The sequence below is a fragment of the Myotis myotis genome, unplaced genomic scaffold (genome assembly GCF_014108235.1).
Source record: "Myotis myotis isolate mMyoMyo1 unplaced genomic scaffold, mMyoMyo1.p scaffold_m19_p_1, whole genome shotgun sequence".
Lineage (NCBI taxonomy): Eukaryota > Metazoa > Chordata > Mammalia > Chiroptera > Vespertilionidae > Myotis > Myotis myotis.
Genome location: NW_023416313.1, coordinates 200884036 through 200904270, shown reverse-complemented (window position 1 = coordinate 200904270; position 20235 = coordinate 200884036). Strand labels below are relative to the sequence as shown.

The 20235-nt window shown below is 36.6% G+C and overlaps 1 protein-coding gene across 12 annotated transcripts in view; it reads right to left on the bottom strand.

Moving 5' to 3' along the window:
* PCNX1 (pecanex 1) overlaps positions 1–20235 on the bottom strand; it is a 172284-nt gene that overhangs the window by 21790 nt on the left and 130259 nt on the right. For all 12 annotated transcript variants that reach the window (XM_036311608.1, XM_036311602.1, XM_036311566.1 and 9 more), the window contains 6 exons: positions 17688–17865; positions 15035–15143; positions 13571–13700; positions 9271–9329; positions 7430–7645; positions 1259–1512 (listed from right to left, as the gene is read on the bottom strand). In XM_036311608.1, the coding sequence (XP_036167501.1) occupies positions 1259–1512; positions 7430–7645; positions 9271–9329; positions 13571–13700; positions 15035–15143; positions 17688–17865 (946 nt within the window). The remainder of the gene's footprint in view (positions 1–1258; positions 1513–7429; positions 7646–9270; positions 9330–13570; positions 13701–15034; positions 15144–17687; positions 17866–20235) is intronic.

Sequence of the window (20235 nt, the reverse complement as noted above, 5' to 3'; positions counted from 1 at the left end):
AGAGGGGCTGGAGACTAAAGTTGGACATGTAGGTGCCCAATCACATCTAAGTGATTTCACTCCAAAAAAAACTCTCCACCCTGAGGCCCAGGTGAGCTTTCTGATTGGCAACACTCTGTGAGTATTATCATACACTTGGCAGGAGAAACAGGCATTGTTGGTGCAATTCCACTGGGAGAGGACAACTGGCAGCTCATGCCTTGGTATCTCTGGACTCTGCCCTATGTGCCTACTTGGCTGATCTTAATCTGTATCCTTCCACCTTAATAAATCCTACCTGTGAGTATAATGGCTCTGCTGAGTTCTGTGAGTTCTTATAGCAAACTATTGAACCTGAGTGATCTTGGTGACCTCTCAAATCTTGCAATACTTTTATTCAGCTTGTTGAAAGTAGTGCAAAGCAGTGGTTAACAGCAAGGGCTTAGGAGTCAGACAAGCCTAGATTTTAAATCCCTAACTTTACTTGCTAGTTAGAGATCTTTAGGCAAGTAAACTTCTAATTCTTAATTTGTTTATTTGTAAAACAGGGATGTAACATTACTTTAGAGCAGTGGTTGGCAAACTCATTAGTCAACAGAGCCAAATATCAACAGTACAACGATTGAAATTGCTTTTGAGAGCCAAATTTTTTAAATTTAAACTATATAGGTAGGTACATTGTTATTAACTTAATTAGGGTACTCCTAAGGCTTAGGAAGAGCCACACTCAAGGGGCCAAAGAGCCGCATGTGGCTCGCGAGCCGCAGTTTGCCGACCACTGCTTTAGAGAATTAGGTAAGATACATGTATGTGTATGTTCCTCAGCACATTACTTTAGAGAATTAGGTAGATACATGCATGTGTATGTGTGTGTATATTTCTCAGCACATTACTTTAGAGAATTAGGTAAGATACATGCATGTGTATCTGTGTGTATATTTCTCAGCACATTACTTTAGAGAATTAGATAAGATACATGCATGTGTATCTGTGTGTATATTTCTCAGCACAGTGCCTAGAACATATGAGCTACAAATGGTAGCTACTAACATTAATGAACAATGAATAAGTTTCACTAAAGAAAAAAACAGAGGAAACCTTCATAGGTATAATTTAGTGACTATACTGGATACTAGAGAATTGAAATAACTATACAGAAGCAAAGCACAAGTTAAAAAAAATTTGTATATATATATGTATATATATATAAAATTTTATATATATCTTTTTCAAGAAGAGTCTTCAGTTACTAGAAGAGCTAAGCAGGCGCATACCCTACCTTGACATAGTAAGTGGTGAGTACTTTTCGAAGATCAAAGACTTGAAGCATAGAAGCAGCACTGTTGTCAGTGATGCTGTAACCCTCCAGAATATACTTGGTGACTATGACTTCCCAGGCCAGCCAGCGCTGGCTAAATGCAGCATTGAATGACAGCACATGAGGAACATGGCCGGGTTCACAGCAGCAAAACCCTTCGTCTTCTTCCACACCTTCAGTTATGGCCTCTACTTCCCGCTGTTGACAGTAAGTTCCTTAAAAAAAGAGAGACAGAGACCACTTACAAACAAAGGGAGGACAAAAATCATAAAGTGGGAAAACAAATGCTTTAAAGACAAGAAATCTAGAGAGGAGACCTTTTATAGCAAATGAAAGTATGTGACTGATTGCCTTAGAATGGTCATTAACGAACGGCAGCAAGCTCCTGAGACCAGGCACACTGTATATTCATCTCCTACAGAATCACATGCATTAGCACATTCAAGGTTCTGAAGGTCTGTACCGTAGAGTAACTAACCTCCTTCATTTTTATCCACCAATTCCCAAACTTTCCAAATTGGGTTTATAACTGCATTCCTATCAAATGAAGACCAAATAAGTAAAAGTATATCTCATGAGGGTTGTGTTAATTCTGAAAAGAAAGAGTGGAATGAGAAACGAATCATCCCAGGGCACCTAATACAGATGGACATGCAGAACTCAAAAGAATGAAAGGTCTGTTTACCAGCATCATGTCCATGCTGCAAGCCAATATGTTATATACATCCTGCTTATTTGGCTGTATAACTTGTAACAATTCATTATAATTTAATGTTAAATACATAATTAAAATTTTTCTGTTGCCAATTCCAATAATATGTATAAGATTACATAACTGGCATTTGAGTTTTACCTGCTGATACAAGTTTCAATTATGTATGTATGAAGACTGATTGTCTGCACTAGCAAACAATGCTTTGAAGTTACATTCTTTTATCCAACATACTCATCAAACAAGCATCCTCTGCATTAGTGTTATTGAAGTAAAAATAAAAAATTAGATTAAATATTGAATTAGACTCACAGCAATCTAATACTAGCAAAATATCACCCATCACACTGATGTTAATTTTTATTTTGTTATGTGGTCTTGCTTCTATTTAATTTGTAAATTCTTTATATTATATAAGAACTTAAATATATTAAATTGAATTATAATAAAAATAACAAGTGGTGCTATACATTTTTTTTCCTTTAGAGAGAATGTATATACCATCCATGTTTAAAACACATCGCTTTGAAAGAAAAAGGTGCCAGGAAACCTAATCCGACATGGTGGTGGTGGTGGTGGTGGTGTGATAAAAGATATGCTGAAGAGGTAAGCTTAACCAACCTAATAAAATGTGTGATTAGTTCTCTAGAATCATCAGCAATTTTATTATTTTCTACTTTAATTATATTGGCAAACACTTCCAAAATAATGACACATTGTAGTAACAAGAAAAACTGTCTTGAACTTGACAATAACAGGAATGCCTGCTGCAGTTGATAATTGCCCATGATATGACTATATACATACATATACATTTTTCTTTCAGAATAGGGACATATGTAATCTTATAAAGTATTCTTCAAAGAATTAATGGAAATAAAATTTAATCAAATGTCCCTTGGCATCTTTCGAGAGAATCATATTACATTGTTTACTGTGATCTATTAAAAGAAGATGAATTCTACTAATATGCTATTTTAGTACTTAACTTAAAAGGACCAATTACTAAATTGGTGAGGGGTACTTAAAGTATTGCTGGGTTTTGCTTATTCTGGGTTCTGAGGATTTTTGCACCGATAGTCATCATAAGTGAACTAAACTATAATTACATTTTTAGCCAGTTTGATCATCTTCTGGTATCAATATTACACTGATTTTGTAAAAAGTCTTGAGAAACTGTCCTTCTTTATCCATGGGCTATAACAGATTAGAGAGGTAAGAAGAATCACTCAATTTCTAGAAGGAACTTCCTGGCCTGGGTTTTTTAAACTGTGGCATGAAGTTGGGTCTATTCCTTAGGTTTGATATTCGTTTTATTACTTCCTTATATTGACTTTATCCTCTTCTTTGGAAGGCAGTCAAAGGTTTTTAAGTAAAGGAAATAACACAAAGAGCTATATTTGTGCAGATCACTTTGACAGTGGCTTTTAGAGAAGAGACGTGGCAAGAGGGTTCTGACTTTTACTCAGGAGACACAGGGACCTTGTTCAGAGTAGCAGAAAGTTAATAAGGTATGAATTAACACAGGATATTTTTACTTTACCAAACAAACCCCAAGAATATTTTCTAGCCCTAGCCTGTTTTGCTCAGTGGATAGAGCATTGCCCTGTGGACTGAAGGGTCCTGGGTTCGATTCCAGTCAAGGGCACGTACCTCAGTAGCAGGCTCCTTCCTGGTCCGCGCCCTGGTCAGGGTGCATGCAGGAGGCAACCAATCGATGTGTTTCTCTCACATCGATATTTCTCTCTGTCTTTCCCTCTCTCTTCCATTGTCTCTAAAAATCAATGGAAAAATATCCTCAGGTGAGGATTAAAAAAAATACAAAAGAACCAAAATAATATTTTCTACTTCAACATACCCAAGTAATACATTTTGCTTTGAAAATTAAGGCAACAACAAAAAGAAAAAATAAGCACAGGAATTGATATTAATAATTGAAAACAGAATTTTGAGACTTGGAAAGGGATTCTACAATACCTACAAGGATCTACTACCAATTACCTAGATCTTTCAGTCACTTGATAGTGAAGATAACTGGTAAAATAAATAAATAAATAAATAAATAAATAAATAAATAAATAAATAAATAAATATTATGAAAACTAAGATATGTTAGAATTAATTTGAGTAAAAAATGAAAGAAATCCAATTAGCATGATTTTATTTTACCTATAATGTTTGACTTAGAAAACTGTACTTGGTAGAAGTAACTTTTATACATAAAAAGTTTACATGATAGAAGCTGTAATCAGACAATTCCGATAGAAAAAATGAATTGGTAGCTCAAATCTTGACATAAATTTACATAGAAAAGAATCTTGAAAAATGAAATAAATATGAGGAAAACAGATCAAGAAATTTGTTTAGCTAAATGTCACTTAAAACTTAGCATCCATAAGAAGAGACACTAAAATCGAAGGACTTAAGTTGGCCTAATGGAATTTACCAGAAAACACATAAAAATGCTCAGCAGATCCAAATATCTGCCTGGCAAAATACTGGCACTCTTGACTAATATTTTGAGGGGTCAAAGGTAGCTACAACGGGACCAATGTTGTGAAGGAAAGAAGTTCTGGAATAAAGAGAAAGGAGAAAAAGCTCTATATTTACATCATCTAGTGACTCCATAAAATTAATAAGTATGAATTATATGCGAACTGCAGTGACAGGTGCTGGACACATAATGATGAGTGAAGCAGGTCTGATTCCTGCTCTTGAGGAGCTGATAATACACACCAAAGGCTTACAAAATACAACCTTGAGCCTGGCTGGCATGGCTCATGGTTGAGTGTGGACGTATGAACCAGGAAGTCACGATTTGATTCCCGGTCAGGGCACATGCTTGGGTTGCACGCTCAAGCCCCAGTGTGGGTTGTGTAGGAGTCAACTGATCAATGATTCTCTCTCATCATTGATGTTTCTATTTCTCTCTCCCCTCTCCCTTCCTCTCTGAAATCAATAAAATATATATATTTTTAAAAATAACCTTGAGCCAAACTCAACCCAAGAGTGATTTTTAAAGGGTTGTTTAGAAGACAAATATGTAACAGAGAATGTACACAGGCCCAAAAGTTTATAAACACCAATAAACATAAAATTAAAACTATGCTACTCACTAAGGAGCTAAAAACAGAGTAATAATAGCGATAATCATGTAGGACAGGTGGTTCGAGAAGGCTTCTCTGAAAAACTGACATTTAGGCTATTACTTCAAGATAATTATAGGATTAGCCAGATGTGAGGTTGGTGGGAGGAGGGGGCATGGTTGGTACTTTCTGGGCAAAGGGAAAGGCAATAGGAGTCCTTAGTAAGGAATTTAGCAAGAATCTGGCAAGAGAGTGAGGAGGTGATACAAAAAGCCAGGCTGGAGACACTGGCAGAGGCCAGATCACGCATGCTGCAGGGCCTGTTAAGAAGTTGAATTCTATTTTAAATGTAATGGGAAACCATTAAAAAACTTAAGCATGGACGGAACATTGATCAAGTTTGCCTTTTAAAAAAATCCCTGCAGCTGACTAAAGAATTACAGGTACTCCTCGCTATCCACATCCAGCAAGAATTCAGGTAGTAAGAGGTACTTACTATGTTCCCAAAGTGGTTTGATTTGAATTTTGTTTGGCAAATAATAAGAATTTGGATGGCAAAGGATTTATCCAAAATTTTATTTGAAACTCCTTGGTACCAGACAGTGAAAGTTGGGAGACGGACAGAATTTGGATCAAATTTTCTTTGGAGAATTGCTTTCTCTTTTTTGATATCCTCACCCAATGATATGTTTTTATTGATTTTGGAGAGAGAGGAAGGGAGGGAGGGAGAGAAAAACACATCAATGTGAGAGAGAAACATCGATCAGTTGCTTCTCATACATACCCCAAAGGGGAACAGAACCTGCAACGTAGGTATGTGCCCTGACCGGGAATCAAACCCACAACCTTTTGGTGTATGGGACAATGCTCTGACCACCGGAGCCACCCAGCCAGGGCATGATTTGGAGAATTTCTGATCAATATAGTAGATTGAGCAAATAATAAAAAGGACCCCCTTCCAATTCACACACACAGGAATGCGAGATAAAATAGCCTCCCACACATATTTGTTAAAAAATAAAAAAGTTGAAGTTTAAAAGCAAAGGCGAAATCTTCAGGTCCCAACCATTTAAAAAGAAGCTGACGGCATAGCAGTGTTGGTGTGGTGGGGAGCGGGCGCTGACTCTTGATGGTCTAGCTGGATTAGATTTGACTAGCACTAGGGAAGGCTCTAGAAGAGATGGAGTTAAGGTCCGTAAGACAAGAACAGAAGAACGAGAGAGAGAGAGAGAGAGAGAGAGAGAGAGAGAGAGAGAGAGAGAGAGAGAGAGAGAGAGAATGGGCCACAAAGAGATTACAAATGAGTAACAAACATCAACATTTACTGCCTTAATCTGAGTGTGTCTCACAAACTCTTATTTCCCATGAATGGAGTAACTTTAGAGAAGCACTTGTTCTATTAACAAAAGATATTACATGGCATTTGTTATGTGATTCTACACCACAATAGGGTGTAAGTCTGATTTGATCCTCTAGTCAAATGCTTCTTATTTCTTATTTCAGGTTAAAAGCACACAAGGCACTTCTTAGAATACATCAAAACAGCTTAGATGCTCTCTCTAAAAAGTCCAAATGTTCACTAGATTGGAAAGCTATACATTAATAGGATATTCTTCAATTCCTAAAAAACATATTTCTATTCATACTTACAAGATAGTCAACTTATAGCACTAGATAACATCAAGTTGATGTTTCTGAATGCATGATTTTCTGTGTATAAATAGTTTCATTTGTCTTATACGAACTTGTTTAGGGCTGGTGAAGGAACGGGGAGTAACTGCTTAATGGGTGTGGGATTTTACTTTGGGGAGATGAAAATTCTTTGGAACTAGACAGGGGTGGTGGTTACACAACATTATAAATGTACTAAAAGCCACTGATTTGTTCCCTTTAAAATTGATAATTTGATGTTATGTGAATTTCACTCCAATAATAATTTTAAAAAAGCTGTTGAGGACAAAGGCTTGACGTCCGTATGAAAGTAACTTGGTTAACTACTCTCTGCCTCACACAAAAGACCACACTGCCTTCTGTCAGCCATCTAACAGATACAGGGAGCAAGCACAGAACCACCGAAATTCAGCATCACCAGGAAAACAAGTCACTTATACACACTAGTGGTACTGCCTTTACATATATAGCATATTGCAATAGTGAGTCTTTTTGCAATATGAAATTTTGGGGGGAAATCTAATAATTACTCTGTAACAACTTTTCTCATTCTACAAGTCCAAAGACTAAGGATCAAATTTAAAATTTTTGATTTGCAATGTAAACACAGAAAACTCAGATACCACAGGAGTACATTATAGAAATAAAAGGTGTCCGTCTTACCTCTGAATTCAAGTCCCCGCAGCTGGAAAGTGACCAGCCCGTTGCCAATCTCTATAAGGTGTACTAATGCATTGAGGTAGTCAGAGGCAAGAATGAAACAGTCCCCTGTACTGTAGTTTCCCCACCGTCCTAGGAGCAAATCACCACAGAGACTGTGTTGTAGGGATCTGGTTAAATGTTCATAAAAGATGGAATTCAGATTGTTGTCATCTGATCCTACAAGAAGGGATTTTTTTTAAATGTTAAATTTTACTCTAAAACCACTTTATATGAATATACAAGAGTGTTAAACATATTAAAACTAATTTCCAGTTAGGGTTGTATCTTTATTTTTTGACAAGGACAATAATATTCAAACTCTTACAATTGTTATATAAAAACGAAATACAGAGTAATAGCGAAAGTTTCAGAATTTAGGGTTAGAAGTCACATAGCCTCTCTGAATCTCTGGTCCCCATCCATAAAATGCAGGAATTGGAGTACATGAAATCAAGGTCTTTCCACCTTTTTAACAGCTCATGATCTTTTCTATCACTGTTCAATTAACCATTTAGGAAAAAATTTTTTTCCTAAAAATCAGAACTAGAACAAAAAGACATACTAGTAAAGAAAACGAGTAATTCAAGACTTGAACAAACAAGATAGCTCAAAACAAAGATAAATTATCAGTCAAAATAATTTGTATATTGAGATGGCTAAAAGTAATTTTCAATAGAAATAAACTGTATATATAGAAACAACAGCAAAGAACCTACAAAAGTTTAAGAAAAAAAACAGAGTAAAACATTACCCAATAAATGAAATGACAATCTTTAGAGATAACCCATGCAAGGCAATAACCTGTAAATGGATGCCTTTAAACTCAGCCTAACTAAATAATAATGAAAGGGGAATGCCCGGCTCTATCTTCAATAAGATGGTCCGGTATAACGCTGTCTGACCACTACAAAGTATGCACACTAATTCATATTAATCAGGACACTGCCTCTTTGATATGCAAGAATGGCATTATCAGCATCGTGAGAATTCCATGCCCCTTACAAAGACATACTAGAGCTGAGATGGTTGTTTTATCTACCAGACCGTGATAATGACAGCCATTAATAACAATTAATCCAATTTTATAATTATGAATTAATCTGATTATTATAATTTAATTTCTTAAGTAGACAGCATTGCAAGGAATCTTCAAATGAATACAAATATTTCAGTCTATTTGGGAGTAATAATTCTTTTAGTAAATTAATACATTGGATTTCTGTGGTTGGAGAAATGTGATTCACACTTTCTGTGTCAGATTACTAATGGGTGGGCCAACAAGTTTCCCAAACGACAAAACTAAGAACCAGACTTTAGAAACGGTAACACTACCAAGTGGTACTCAATAAGGCCCTGTGTTGAATGGCTATTTAGCCCTCCTACATGACATCGCTATGTCAATTAAGTAGATGAAGTTAAATTAACATTTACCTAAACATTCAGGGAAGGGGGGAAACAAACATACTAATAAAACACATACTGGTTAGATTACATAGTATTCAAGACAGCTAACCAATTTTACTTTAACCATGTTCTACTTTTTAAACTATATATGAATAATCTTTGAATGGCAATTTTATCCCTATCAGTGTTCTTAAAATACATTTCATCAAATAAGAATATCAAAGTTGTAGATATTCTAATTCATGTATATTTTGCTAAAGTAAACAAAATAAACCAAAAGGTATTTGGTTTAAAATGACCATTTGGAACTCACACAGGATTGCTAACATGTTGGGAGTGAAATATATATGTAACAAATTCATTAGACAGGCTTCTTGATTCACAAACAAAGGTGTTACCTGGGTTTCTATCAAGCTGGGAAGCCAATCTGGTATTTGAATGATCCACTCGTTTTGTGCTGAAGATGGCAAAATAAAACATTTTTAGTCATCTTTTTTATATTTAAAAATGCCTACTAAGAAAAAACTATACAATAGTGATGAAATAAATATTACCACTTTATGACTATCTCTGAGAAAAATCTGTGATTAGCATATTGGTAAAACTCTGCAATAGCACAATAGGTAAGGTGTTTTTTTTTTTACTCTCCCACATCCATCATACATAAACACAGCAGTTATTTCCTAACAGTGTTTCACCGAACAGTGTGTAGAGAGACATTCTGATGAGTTTAATGTAAAAACATCATTGAGCAAGATGAGAAAAAAAATCCACACTGTATACAGACCTTACAGATGCACAGTGTATGAAACATCCTTTGCAAGGGGAAGGTATATCTATTAATGCCCAGTGTTCCTTTTAACAGTGGTTCCCAAAAAGTGGTCCATAGAACCCCAAGCAGGGAACTCAAGACCCTTCCAGGGAATTTTCCAGATCAAAACTATTTTCAAAATAATATTGAGCAATTATTTGTTTCTTTCACTGTGTTGGAAATTGCACTGATGGTACAGATCAAGGTGGGTAAGACTGTTGGTGCTTTAACATGAATCAAGGTAGCGGCACCAGACTGTACTATTTGTTACTGCCACACAGGCACAAGACAAAATACAATAAATAAAAATTCAACTTCCACTTTAAAAATGTTCTTAATGAACGAATATTAATTTTATTAAATTACAAGCTCTTTTTAAACACAGTGTGTGGCACGTATAGCACCTCTGCTGCGTGCTGAGTAGGGTGGGTCTCTCGAGGGAAAGCACTGTGCAGCTGCTGGATTTACAAGGGTACATTTTCTCACAGGAGACATTTTTACTTGAATGGCTATTGGATAAACTGTGACTATTCAGCTCTGGGTATTTGACAAACATTTCTCAAAAATGAAGACAGTGAGTCTGTCATTTCAAAGAAAACAACTGACAAGGGTATCTGTTGCCAATAATAAGAGTTTTAAGCAAAAATTAGAATTTTTGAAGACTTTTATTTACCACCATGAGCTTGATAGTATCTCAATACTCAAATAGTTTTCTTTTGGGATTGGTTGGAGGTGATATGAATGAATACATTTTTAAAAATATTATATAGTGAAATGTGTCAAAATTTGGAAGCTCTGCATTACTCAGTGAACCCGTATTTCCTAAGTGATCAATAAAAGATGTTATAAGATTATATGTAGGTGAAAAGATCCATCCAAAGTGTTAGACTTATCAGTGGATTATGATGTAACACAGTTCCAGAAATTCATGGATATGGTTTTGGATTCCACATTTTAACTAATCTTTAGGAAACAAATCATTTCTTGACTTTTACTGAAAGATCAAAGAATATCCACAGTTGACTAAAAAGGCAATCAAAACATTTCTTTCTTTTCCAACTATGTCTGTGAGGCTAGATTTTCTTCATACTGGTATACTTCAAACAAAACAGTACATGGCAACAACAGACTGAATGCAGCAGCAGATAAGAGAATCAAGCTTTTTTTTTTTTTTAATCCTCATGGAGGATATTTTTTCCATTGAGTTTTAGAAAGAGTGTAAGGGAAAGAAACACCGATGTGAGACAGATACATTGATTGGTTGCCTTCCGCATGCTCCCAGCCTGCAACCGAGGTACGTGCCCCTGATTAGAATCAAACCTGGGACCCTTCGGTCTGCTGGCCAACACTCTATCCACTGAGCCAAACCGGCCAGGACTTGAGCTGTCTTTTATTAAGCCAGACATTAAAGAGATTTATAAAACAATGACACTTCTCACTGATTTTTTTGGTAGGAGAGAAAATTTAGTTATTTTTATTTCAAAAATGTTATTTTCGTTTATTTGTAATGGGTTTATATTTGTTTATTTGTAATGGGTTTATTGTTGCTATTTTTAAAATAATAAACATTTAAATATAAGTTTTCTAATACAGTAAATATTGGTAGATAAACCCATAGCAACAAAAACTCTTTGGAGACTTTCAATAACTTTTTGTTGTTGTTAATCCACACCTGAGGATATTTTTTCCATTGCTTTTCAGAGAGAACGAAAGGGAGGGAAAGGGGGAGAGAAACATCAATGTAAGAGAGACTCATCGGCTGGCTGCCTCCTGCACCCACCCCAACTTGGGAGCAAACATGAAACCCAGATAAGTTCCCTTGACTGGGAATCAAACTGTGCAAGGCCCATGCTTTAACTGCCGGGCAACACTGTCCAGGGCTCCAATAACTTTTAAGAATGTAAAAAGGTTCTGAGACCAGACAGGTTAAGAACTGCGGCCACAGATATAATTTGGGGCTAAATTTAAGTTGTCCCAGAAGAACAGAATATTAATAACACTAAAATTCACCAAAAGGGAAAACGCCATGTGTGGATTTTAGATAAAAAGACCAGAGCGAAAGTTTCAAATCCGTAAGCTAGTTCATTGTTTAAATGGTAAGACTACCATTTTCACCTATATATGCCAACGTGTGAAAGGGTAGGAAAAAAGCAGTCACGGAGCTGGCCAGTAGAATTACAAGGCAGTATAAGCCTTTTCTGAATCAGTGTTAATGCATATAAAATGGTAAAGCTCCATGACTCAGTAAGTTTCCTTATAGATAGTCTTTCTTAAGAGAAAAAAAAGAAATTTGGAGAGATTACATAAAAGGATAATTTTTAGGCATTAGGTTTAACAGCCCGAGGAACTAAGCCTAAATGGAGAAAACTTCATGTACAAAATGGTCACTGAAAACTTATCTTAGTGAAAAAAACAGAATCTATACGTGAAACAGAATGTATATATAAAAGCCTAGGCAACCGTTTGCCCAGTAGCTATGATGCACAATGACCACAAGGGGGCAGGCGCTCCAACCTGAAGAGGAGGGAGCCCGATTCCTCGCAGAACCGGCCATGGGTTAGGTTGCTGCTGGGGGACTGTCAGCCCCAAATCTGCTTCACCTGCACGCCCTCTCGAAATCTAGGAACCCTCGGGGGATGTCAGGTTTCGGCCCAATCCCCACAGGCTAAGCCAAGGGACCCCACTGGTGCACAAGTCCATGCACCGGGCCTCTAACTAACCTGTAAAAAAATTAGCTCTAATAATAGCTATTTCTAAGAAAAATGTGAAATAACTAATTATCCTATATAAAACCCTCATATGCAAATCAACTGAAAAGCCGAACAACCGGTGGAATGACCAGTCGCTATGATGCTCACTGACCACCAGGGGGCGAACACTCAATGCAGGAGCTGCCCCTGATAAGCCCCCGAGAGGGAGGCAACTGGCAGCAGTGGCGGTGGGGGCGGGGCCGGCAAGTGGGCAGCGCCAGGTCCCCAAGGCAGTGCCAGCAAGGGCCCCCGGATCGCCCCGCCCACCGGTCACCCCACAGATCAGCCCTGATTGCCAGCCAGGCCTAGGGACCCTACCCTATATATTGGGAACAGTTCTTAGATTTAAAAATTAAAACCTGGCAAGACTACTCTAACACTGAAAAAACAGGATGATGCAGCAATGACGTACATGGACTCTGGCTTGCACATTTCGTGGTCAGCCCTGATTCTGACACTTGTAACTGTGTGACAAAGCCAATTACTTAACTTCTCTCTGCTTCAGTTTTTCTACCCATAAGATGGGGAAAATGGAACTACTGCCTCAGAAAGATCATGTTATGTACTACTTTTTATTATCAGGCCAAAAAAATGTAGCTGCCCATACAACAGTAAGACACCTATCACCTGTAGGAAAAGTATAGTCACTGCTGCATGTAATGTCCCAGATTGCGAGAGGGCTCAGGCGAGGCTGAAGGACTGCCCCTGTCCCATGCCCAAATTTCATGCACCAGGCCTCTAGTGACTGTTATAATGATGTAACACTACATAGTATAAAACTCCAGAGTATTATTAACATGGAACAATTCCAAGAAATAGTATTAAAAGAAAAAAGAGAAAAATCAGTATATCCAACTAAAATTATGTTTTAAAATCTTATAATATATTAACCAATGTAACCCCAATAAAAGTAATTTAAAAATCTTATAAATAGAAAAAAAGGTTGAGAAATAAGGAGTAATTATTCTCTGACTCTTCTAATTTACATAATTTTGAAACTTTTAGAAGTATTTATAAAATTTTAGCAAAGTAATTTAACACAAAAAATTAACAATCCTGGTTTACGTATAATTATGCTGTCAATTGTTTTCTAATAAAAAAGATAAAATTGGCTTTAAAATGCTTTATTTTACTCACTTATAGTCTCTCTCCCAGAATTTCACAGGTCGAACATATGAAGTGATGAATATTGCACTTCCCAGGAAGGGGTTCAGTGGTGTGGAAAAGAAGGCTGATACAGCAGCCTGAACAAACAGCATGGCTGAATCTATGGGAAAACTGGTTAAGGGCCTTAACATCCATCTGAGTGCACACACAAACAATACAGACACACACACACACAAACACACACACATCTCACAAACATGCTGCAATTATAGCAATGAGAAAAACGATGTTCATGAAAGGATTACAGGAAAGGGTGCCACTGGACAGCACATGGGTAGAAGTAGAAAGACACAGTGTGATGAAAGGCACGATGCTCGGAAGGGAGCTAAATAAATATCTGCTAACAGGTATTAGATAAAAGCCCATATGTCACTTCTGGGTAGAGATACTTGGATTTAATTTTCCAGAGGATAAAACTAAACTTTACAGATACCAAAAAAAAAAAAAAAAAAAAAAAAAAAAAAAAAATCATCTACATTCCAAAATCTATGTGGTTCATTAAACATTACTTTTATTTAGAAAGTACTTTTAAGAAATGATGAGAATAAAAAATAAATTAAAAAAAAAAGAAATGATGAGAATAGAAGATTTTAGACATACGATTATAAATGTTTTGTATCTTCATTTAAAAAATATTTCTAAACACATTTTGTATTTATTGAAAATTCATGATAGATCAGGATAATCTAAGAGAATTATGTAATGTCTAATCATGGGGGTGTACACCTGAAACTAATATAATATAGTATGTCAACTGTAATTGAAAAATTAAAAAATGACTTTAAAAAATGCTTGGACTTTAATAGTCATATATATAAACATAATTTTTTAAATCAGCATTATCCTATATAATAAAAGGGTAATTAATATGCAAATTGACCAAACAGCTGAACTGGTTGCTATGACACACACTAACCACCAGGGGGCAGACACTCAACACAGAAGCTGCCTCCTGGTGGGCCGTGCACTCCCATAGGGGGAGTGCCGCTCAGCCAGAAGCTGGGCTCACGGCTGCTGAGTGCAGCGGTGGTGGTTGGGGCCTCTCCCCCCTACATGGCAGTGCTAAGGATGTCCGACTGACGGCTGGGGAACAGGCCTAAGCCGTCAGTCGAACATCCCCCCAGGGCTCCCGGACTGCAAGAGGGCGCAGGCTGGGCTGAGGGAACCCCCCCAAGTGCACAAATTTTGTGCACTGGGCCTCTAGTTTAATTATAAGACTGTAATACTTTTCTCATGTCCAGATTATCTGTGGGGCACAGATGTTAATACAAGTTAAACAATCAGTATAGGTGTGGACTCAGAGAATAGCGAGTTTTTGATAGTTTACCACATGGTAACCTATACATTACGCCTGTGAAATGTTATCCCTACAAACCAACATTTTCATCAAGGATATGACTGCCCTTTCTTATAAAACTTTTATGAGAAGGATACGGGGCACTGCAAAGGGCTGAGCAAAAGCATGGAAAGCAGAACCCCATGTAATTTGCCATGGGGCGATGTAAGTGTACACAAACTGCAGTTTATAAAGGAGCTCCCAAAGCTGTGGAAGGATAAAGAAAGAAGCAATCAGTAAAAAACACTGGGTACTTGAAAAACAAAATAAAACACCTCTAAAATGTTGTCTACCTAGTAGGAAAATGGTATTGACATTATTTTCCATTTGCATAAAAAAGAATATATCAACTTCTAAGACATTATATATTTTTAAGTAAAGACAGCTAGCTGATTTATGAATTGTGTTCCATCTGTTTAAAAAATTCTATGTCCTCTATTGGCTATTGATTACTACAACAAGCAAAACAAAAGGTAGAAAATCCAGATGTCTGTAACGCTAAGTAATGCATATATATTTTGATTCTAAGATATTTCCCTCGAATTTTAGTGCTCTGCAAACTGGGTGTATTTTAAATGCAATGTCCAAAGATATCTAAAAGTAGCCAGGCAGGGGATAAAGTTGTAATACAGTGTCACTGCCTGTTTGTCAGAATTTACATGTATATTAAGCATCTGCATGAAACCTCAATTGTTATTGTCAATGGAAACACAATATAATTTTAAATCTTACTTAAATTAAGGTCTGTTTTGTTGTTTAACATGTCTTCAACAATGAAACAAAATTAGTATACATGCCCAAGACTGCCTCTGCATGCTAGGTAGTGCAAGGCCCAATTCTCCAAACAGATCACAGAATCTTAAAAGCAAGAGGTTCTGACTCAGTGCCATGATTCATGCACCTATTTAAATCGTTTAGCTGATTTATAATGAACCTGTTTAACTTCCAATTTAAAAAAGAAATAACAACTTCAACCAATTAGAAAATGCAGATGAACCCTTGTATTCTTTGTCATGGCCCCAAACTATGCTGGTGATTTTTGGTACTAATGTGTTCAGGATGACAGGAAGTAAAAGCGGGATGTATATTATCAAGATGCCATTATAACTGCTTAAAAGCAATTATTCAGAAAACTGTCCAGAGTCTAGATGTGAAAGAGACTGTACTCCAATTTTGACTGTAATATTGAAGAAAAAATAATATACAATTACACGGATAAGTAGTTAGTGGGTAAAAATATTTTTGTATATATTCAGAATAATTTTTTCTTAAAAGGCTATTAAATCAATAGTGCATTTTACAATGGTATCTTAAAAAAATCTACCTAAAGAGAATCCTTGACTATTACTTGCTTATTACAGCTAGTAAGTTCTATTAAGTAGCCATATAAAATGTAAACTTCTAAGAACAAATCTTTCTCTGAACAGGGTATGCTCTCAAAAACAATTTGCTTAACAAATGAAAGCATTAAGAAGATCCAAACTTATACAAGTAAGTGCAGTGACTCTATTTCAAGGATTGTTTAGTTTATATTTTACTGCAACTTTCACTTTTTTCTAAGCCAATATAAAAAGATGCAAGGCAATTTCCAATCTAAATATTTAAATTTGTGAGCCACCACATGCTTCTTTATACAAACAATTCTCTGATTAACTTTCTGGCTTCCTCCTTTGGTTAACCATGCTCACTAGAAGAGGAAATAAATAATAAAAATGCATACAAATTAGCGATTGAGCAAATATAATATTGCAATATTTTAGAAGTTAATTAGCTTAATATTTAGCATAATATTTTGAAATTGATCATCACTAAAACCTTGTTCAGATTAATGGTTTCCAATTTGTACTGTTCCCATCCTAGGTTAGATCTCTATCACATCTAAATTACTGTCACAATCTCTTAAGCTGTTCTCCATACCTTCAGGTCTCTCTTCCCCAATTCATCCCAAATGTGGCTGACCAGGCTAACTTTCCTAAAATTGGGCTTTCATTGTGTTTTGTAGCTGCTCATATGCTTCAGCTGTTACCTATCAAATGGGATAATATATGTCAAAGTCCTTTGCATGTGGTCAGCGTTAACATGAAATCTAAGCTCTATTTACCTTACAAATAACCTGACTGCATGACCGACTTCATTTAGAAAGGTAGTGTGGTTCAGCAAAAAGGTCCTTGGACTGGTAAGGCAGAAGAGCCAGACTTTACCATCTCATTCGTAAAAGAACTAAAAGCACCTCTCTTATGGTGGATACCGTATTTTAGAACCATTTTGTAAACTTCAAAGCATTCTGCAATTGTCCCTATCAAACTAATTTCTGACTGCTCCCACATGGCCTGACTGCTCTGGGTACCTACCATCTTCAATCAGCTTTCAGGTTATTTTCTCTCTCCATCTATCTCCAGCCCACAGCCCAGTTCAATTGTTACCATGTCTATTTCTGAAATTATCCCCAAACTACACCCCCCTTTTGGAAGACCCTAGATATTTAAATATATATACTTACTGGTGTTTTTCTAATGGTTCCATATAACTTAATCTTATCTTCTTCGCTATTACAAGAAGTATGTCTTATGGATCACAATGACTAGCATTATTTAGGGATTCTAATATGCTCCAAATAACTGGTTAAATGAAGAAAAATGTTACTTAAAAGATAATGTCATGAATGAAATGCAATGATAATACTCACTAAATAGTGTATGACTTGGGGAGGGGCTTTTTACAGAGAGAGATATTCCTCTAGTGATGAATTACCTTGTTGAAGAGTATGGACATGAAGAAGAGATCCAATAGCATGGTCTCTGAAAACGCTTCATAGTCAATTTTGAAAAAGAGCACAGTGAAGACAACTGTGACATACTGATCCGTAGGGCTGCTAAAGGAGGATCGGAGCAACTTCAGACCAGCAATGGTGATCATTAAAGCACCTAGTCTAGAATAAAAAGACAACACAACTCATCAACTAATGACTAAAAACTTGAGAAAACCTACTAACTTCAGAAAAACCACCATTGTATTTACTAAGCTTACAATATATATATATTTGTAATATATATATATGTATATGTATTACAAATATATATTACAAATTTAAACTTCTAAAAATAATTTATATAACTAAGCAAATCACATCCAATAATAAACTACCATAATATTCCCTTTTAATAATATGTATTATGACTTTTATCCTTTTATAAATCAACTTAAGAAACAAGTTAACAGTATTATAATTCTGACATTTGGTTTTTCAATCTCTTGAAATTTCTATTGCTTTAACATTAATAGCATTTAGCACATAAAAAAACATATTAACACTTACCCAATAACATATACCTAATGGGTAAGCCAACTATACAGGGTGGGGCAAACATAGGGTCACAATTGTTCATATGGAAAAAATACAATAATCCTATATAATAAAAGGCTAATATGCAAATTGTCCCATCGGGAGTTCAATCACTCGCTATGATGTGCTCTGACCACCAGGAGGCAGCGAGGAACAGGGCAGGGGACCAGCAGCAGCAGCGGCAGGGCACTGAGGGAGCGAGGGAAGGAGGAGGCAGGGAGGCAGGGACCTGATGAGTCCTGATTGCCAGCCAGGCCTAGGAACCCTACCTGTGGACAAATTTCATGCACTGGGCCTCTAGTTACTAAATAATAATACAAGAATAAACTGTGTTTCATATAACAACTATAAATCCATTTTTGCCTCACCCTGTATATGGTCTGATTTACACAGTTTACAAAAATAACCATTTCCCAAACTTACCATCTAATGTTAAAGAATAACCTTATTTAATAAGTGTCCTCTCATCAAGAACCAATCAACAATAAGATGTCTGGAGTAGTGAAATGCCAAGAGCAAAAGCAGATGTTCAGAAAAGGAAAGTCAAAGACAAAATTTCACCTGGGTTTTATTTTTAATACTAGAGGCCCGGTGCACAAAAATTTGTGCACTCAGGGGGTGTCCCTCAGCCCGGCCTCCGCTCATTTGCAATCCAGGACCTCTTGAGGGATGTCCACCTGTTGAGTTAGGCCCACTCCCCGGGTGATCAGGCCTAAGCTCGAAGTTAGACATCCTGCTGGCAGCCAGGGAGCCCTCAGGGGATGTCTGACTAAAGGCTTAGGCCCCTAAGGGATCAGGTCTAAACCTTAAGTTGGACGTTCTTAGTGCTGCCATGGAGGTGGGAGAGGCTCCTGCCACCACCTCTGCGCTGGCCAGCCATGAGCCAGCTTCTGGCTGAGTGGCACTCCCCATATGGAAGTGCACTGACCACCAGGGTGCAGCTCCTGCATTGAGCGTCTGCCCCCTGGTGGCCAGTGTGCATCATAGCAACCGGTCATTCTGCCGTTCAGTCAGTTTGCATATTAGCCTTTTATTATTATTATATAGGGTGTCCCTATTTCCCCCCTTTTGCACCTTCTACCCAGTTCTTGCCCCCCACTTCTCTCTGGCTATCACCATACTGTTGTCTGTGTCTATGGGTTGTGCATATATTTTCTTTGGCTAATCCCTTCTTTAATTCACTTCTTTAAATTTTTATTTTCAGACAAGTGCTTATAACTGCACTATTATATATTTTCTATTATATCATTTAGAATTAAGATATCTTTTAATTGAACCCTTATAAATTTTAGCACAACTTAATAAATTATGCTAGAAGCAATTAGATTTTTCATGTAATGCAGATACATTTCAATTAATATTTTATTAATTTTTAATTTTTTAATATTTTAATTTGAAATAATCTCATACATGTAACAAAAACTTTAAAATACTACAGCATATTATATGTACCCTTCACCCAATTTCTTAGGTGTTAATAATTTAAACACAACCATTATACAACTAACAAAATTTGGAATATATTTTTCTTAAAATCTCTTTAATATTACTTAATCCATTTACTTTGTTTTTGTTAATCTTCACCCAAGGATATTTTTCCATTGAATTTTAGAGAGAGTGAAGGGAAAGGGAGAGACACATTGATTGGTTGCCTCCTGCACATGCTCTGATAGGGACTGGGGATCAAGCCACCAACTGAGGTACATGCCCTTAACTGGAATCGAACCTGGGACCCTTCAGTCCACGGGCTAATGCTCTATCCACTGAGAAAAACTGGCTGAAGCTTAATTCATTTACTTTTAATCTGTATGTGTCTTTATATTTAAAGTGGGTTTTGTTTTTGATTCACCCTCATAATCTGTCTTTTAATTGGTGCATTTATGCCACTGACTTTCAGAGTGCTTACTGATAGAATTACTGCCATATCAGGTGGCTTCTGGGGCCGGCCAGCGACCC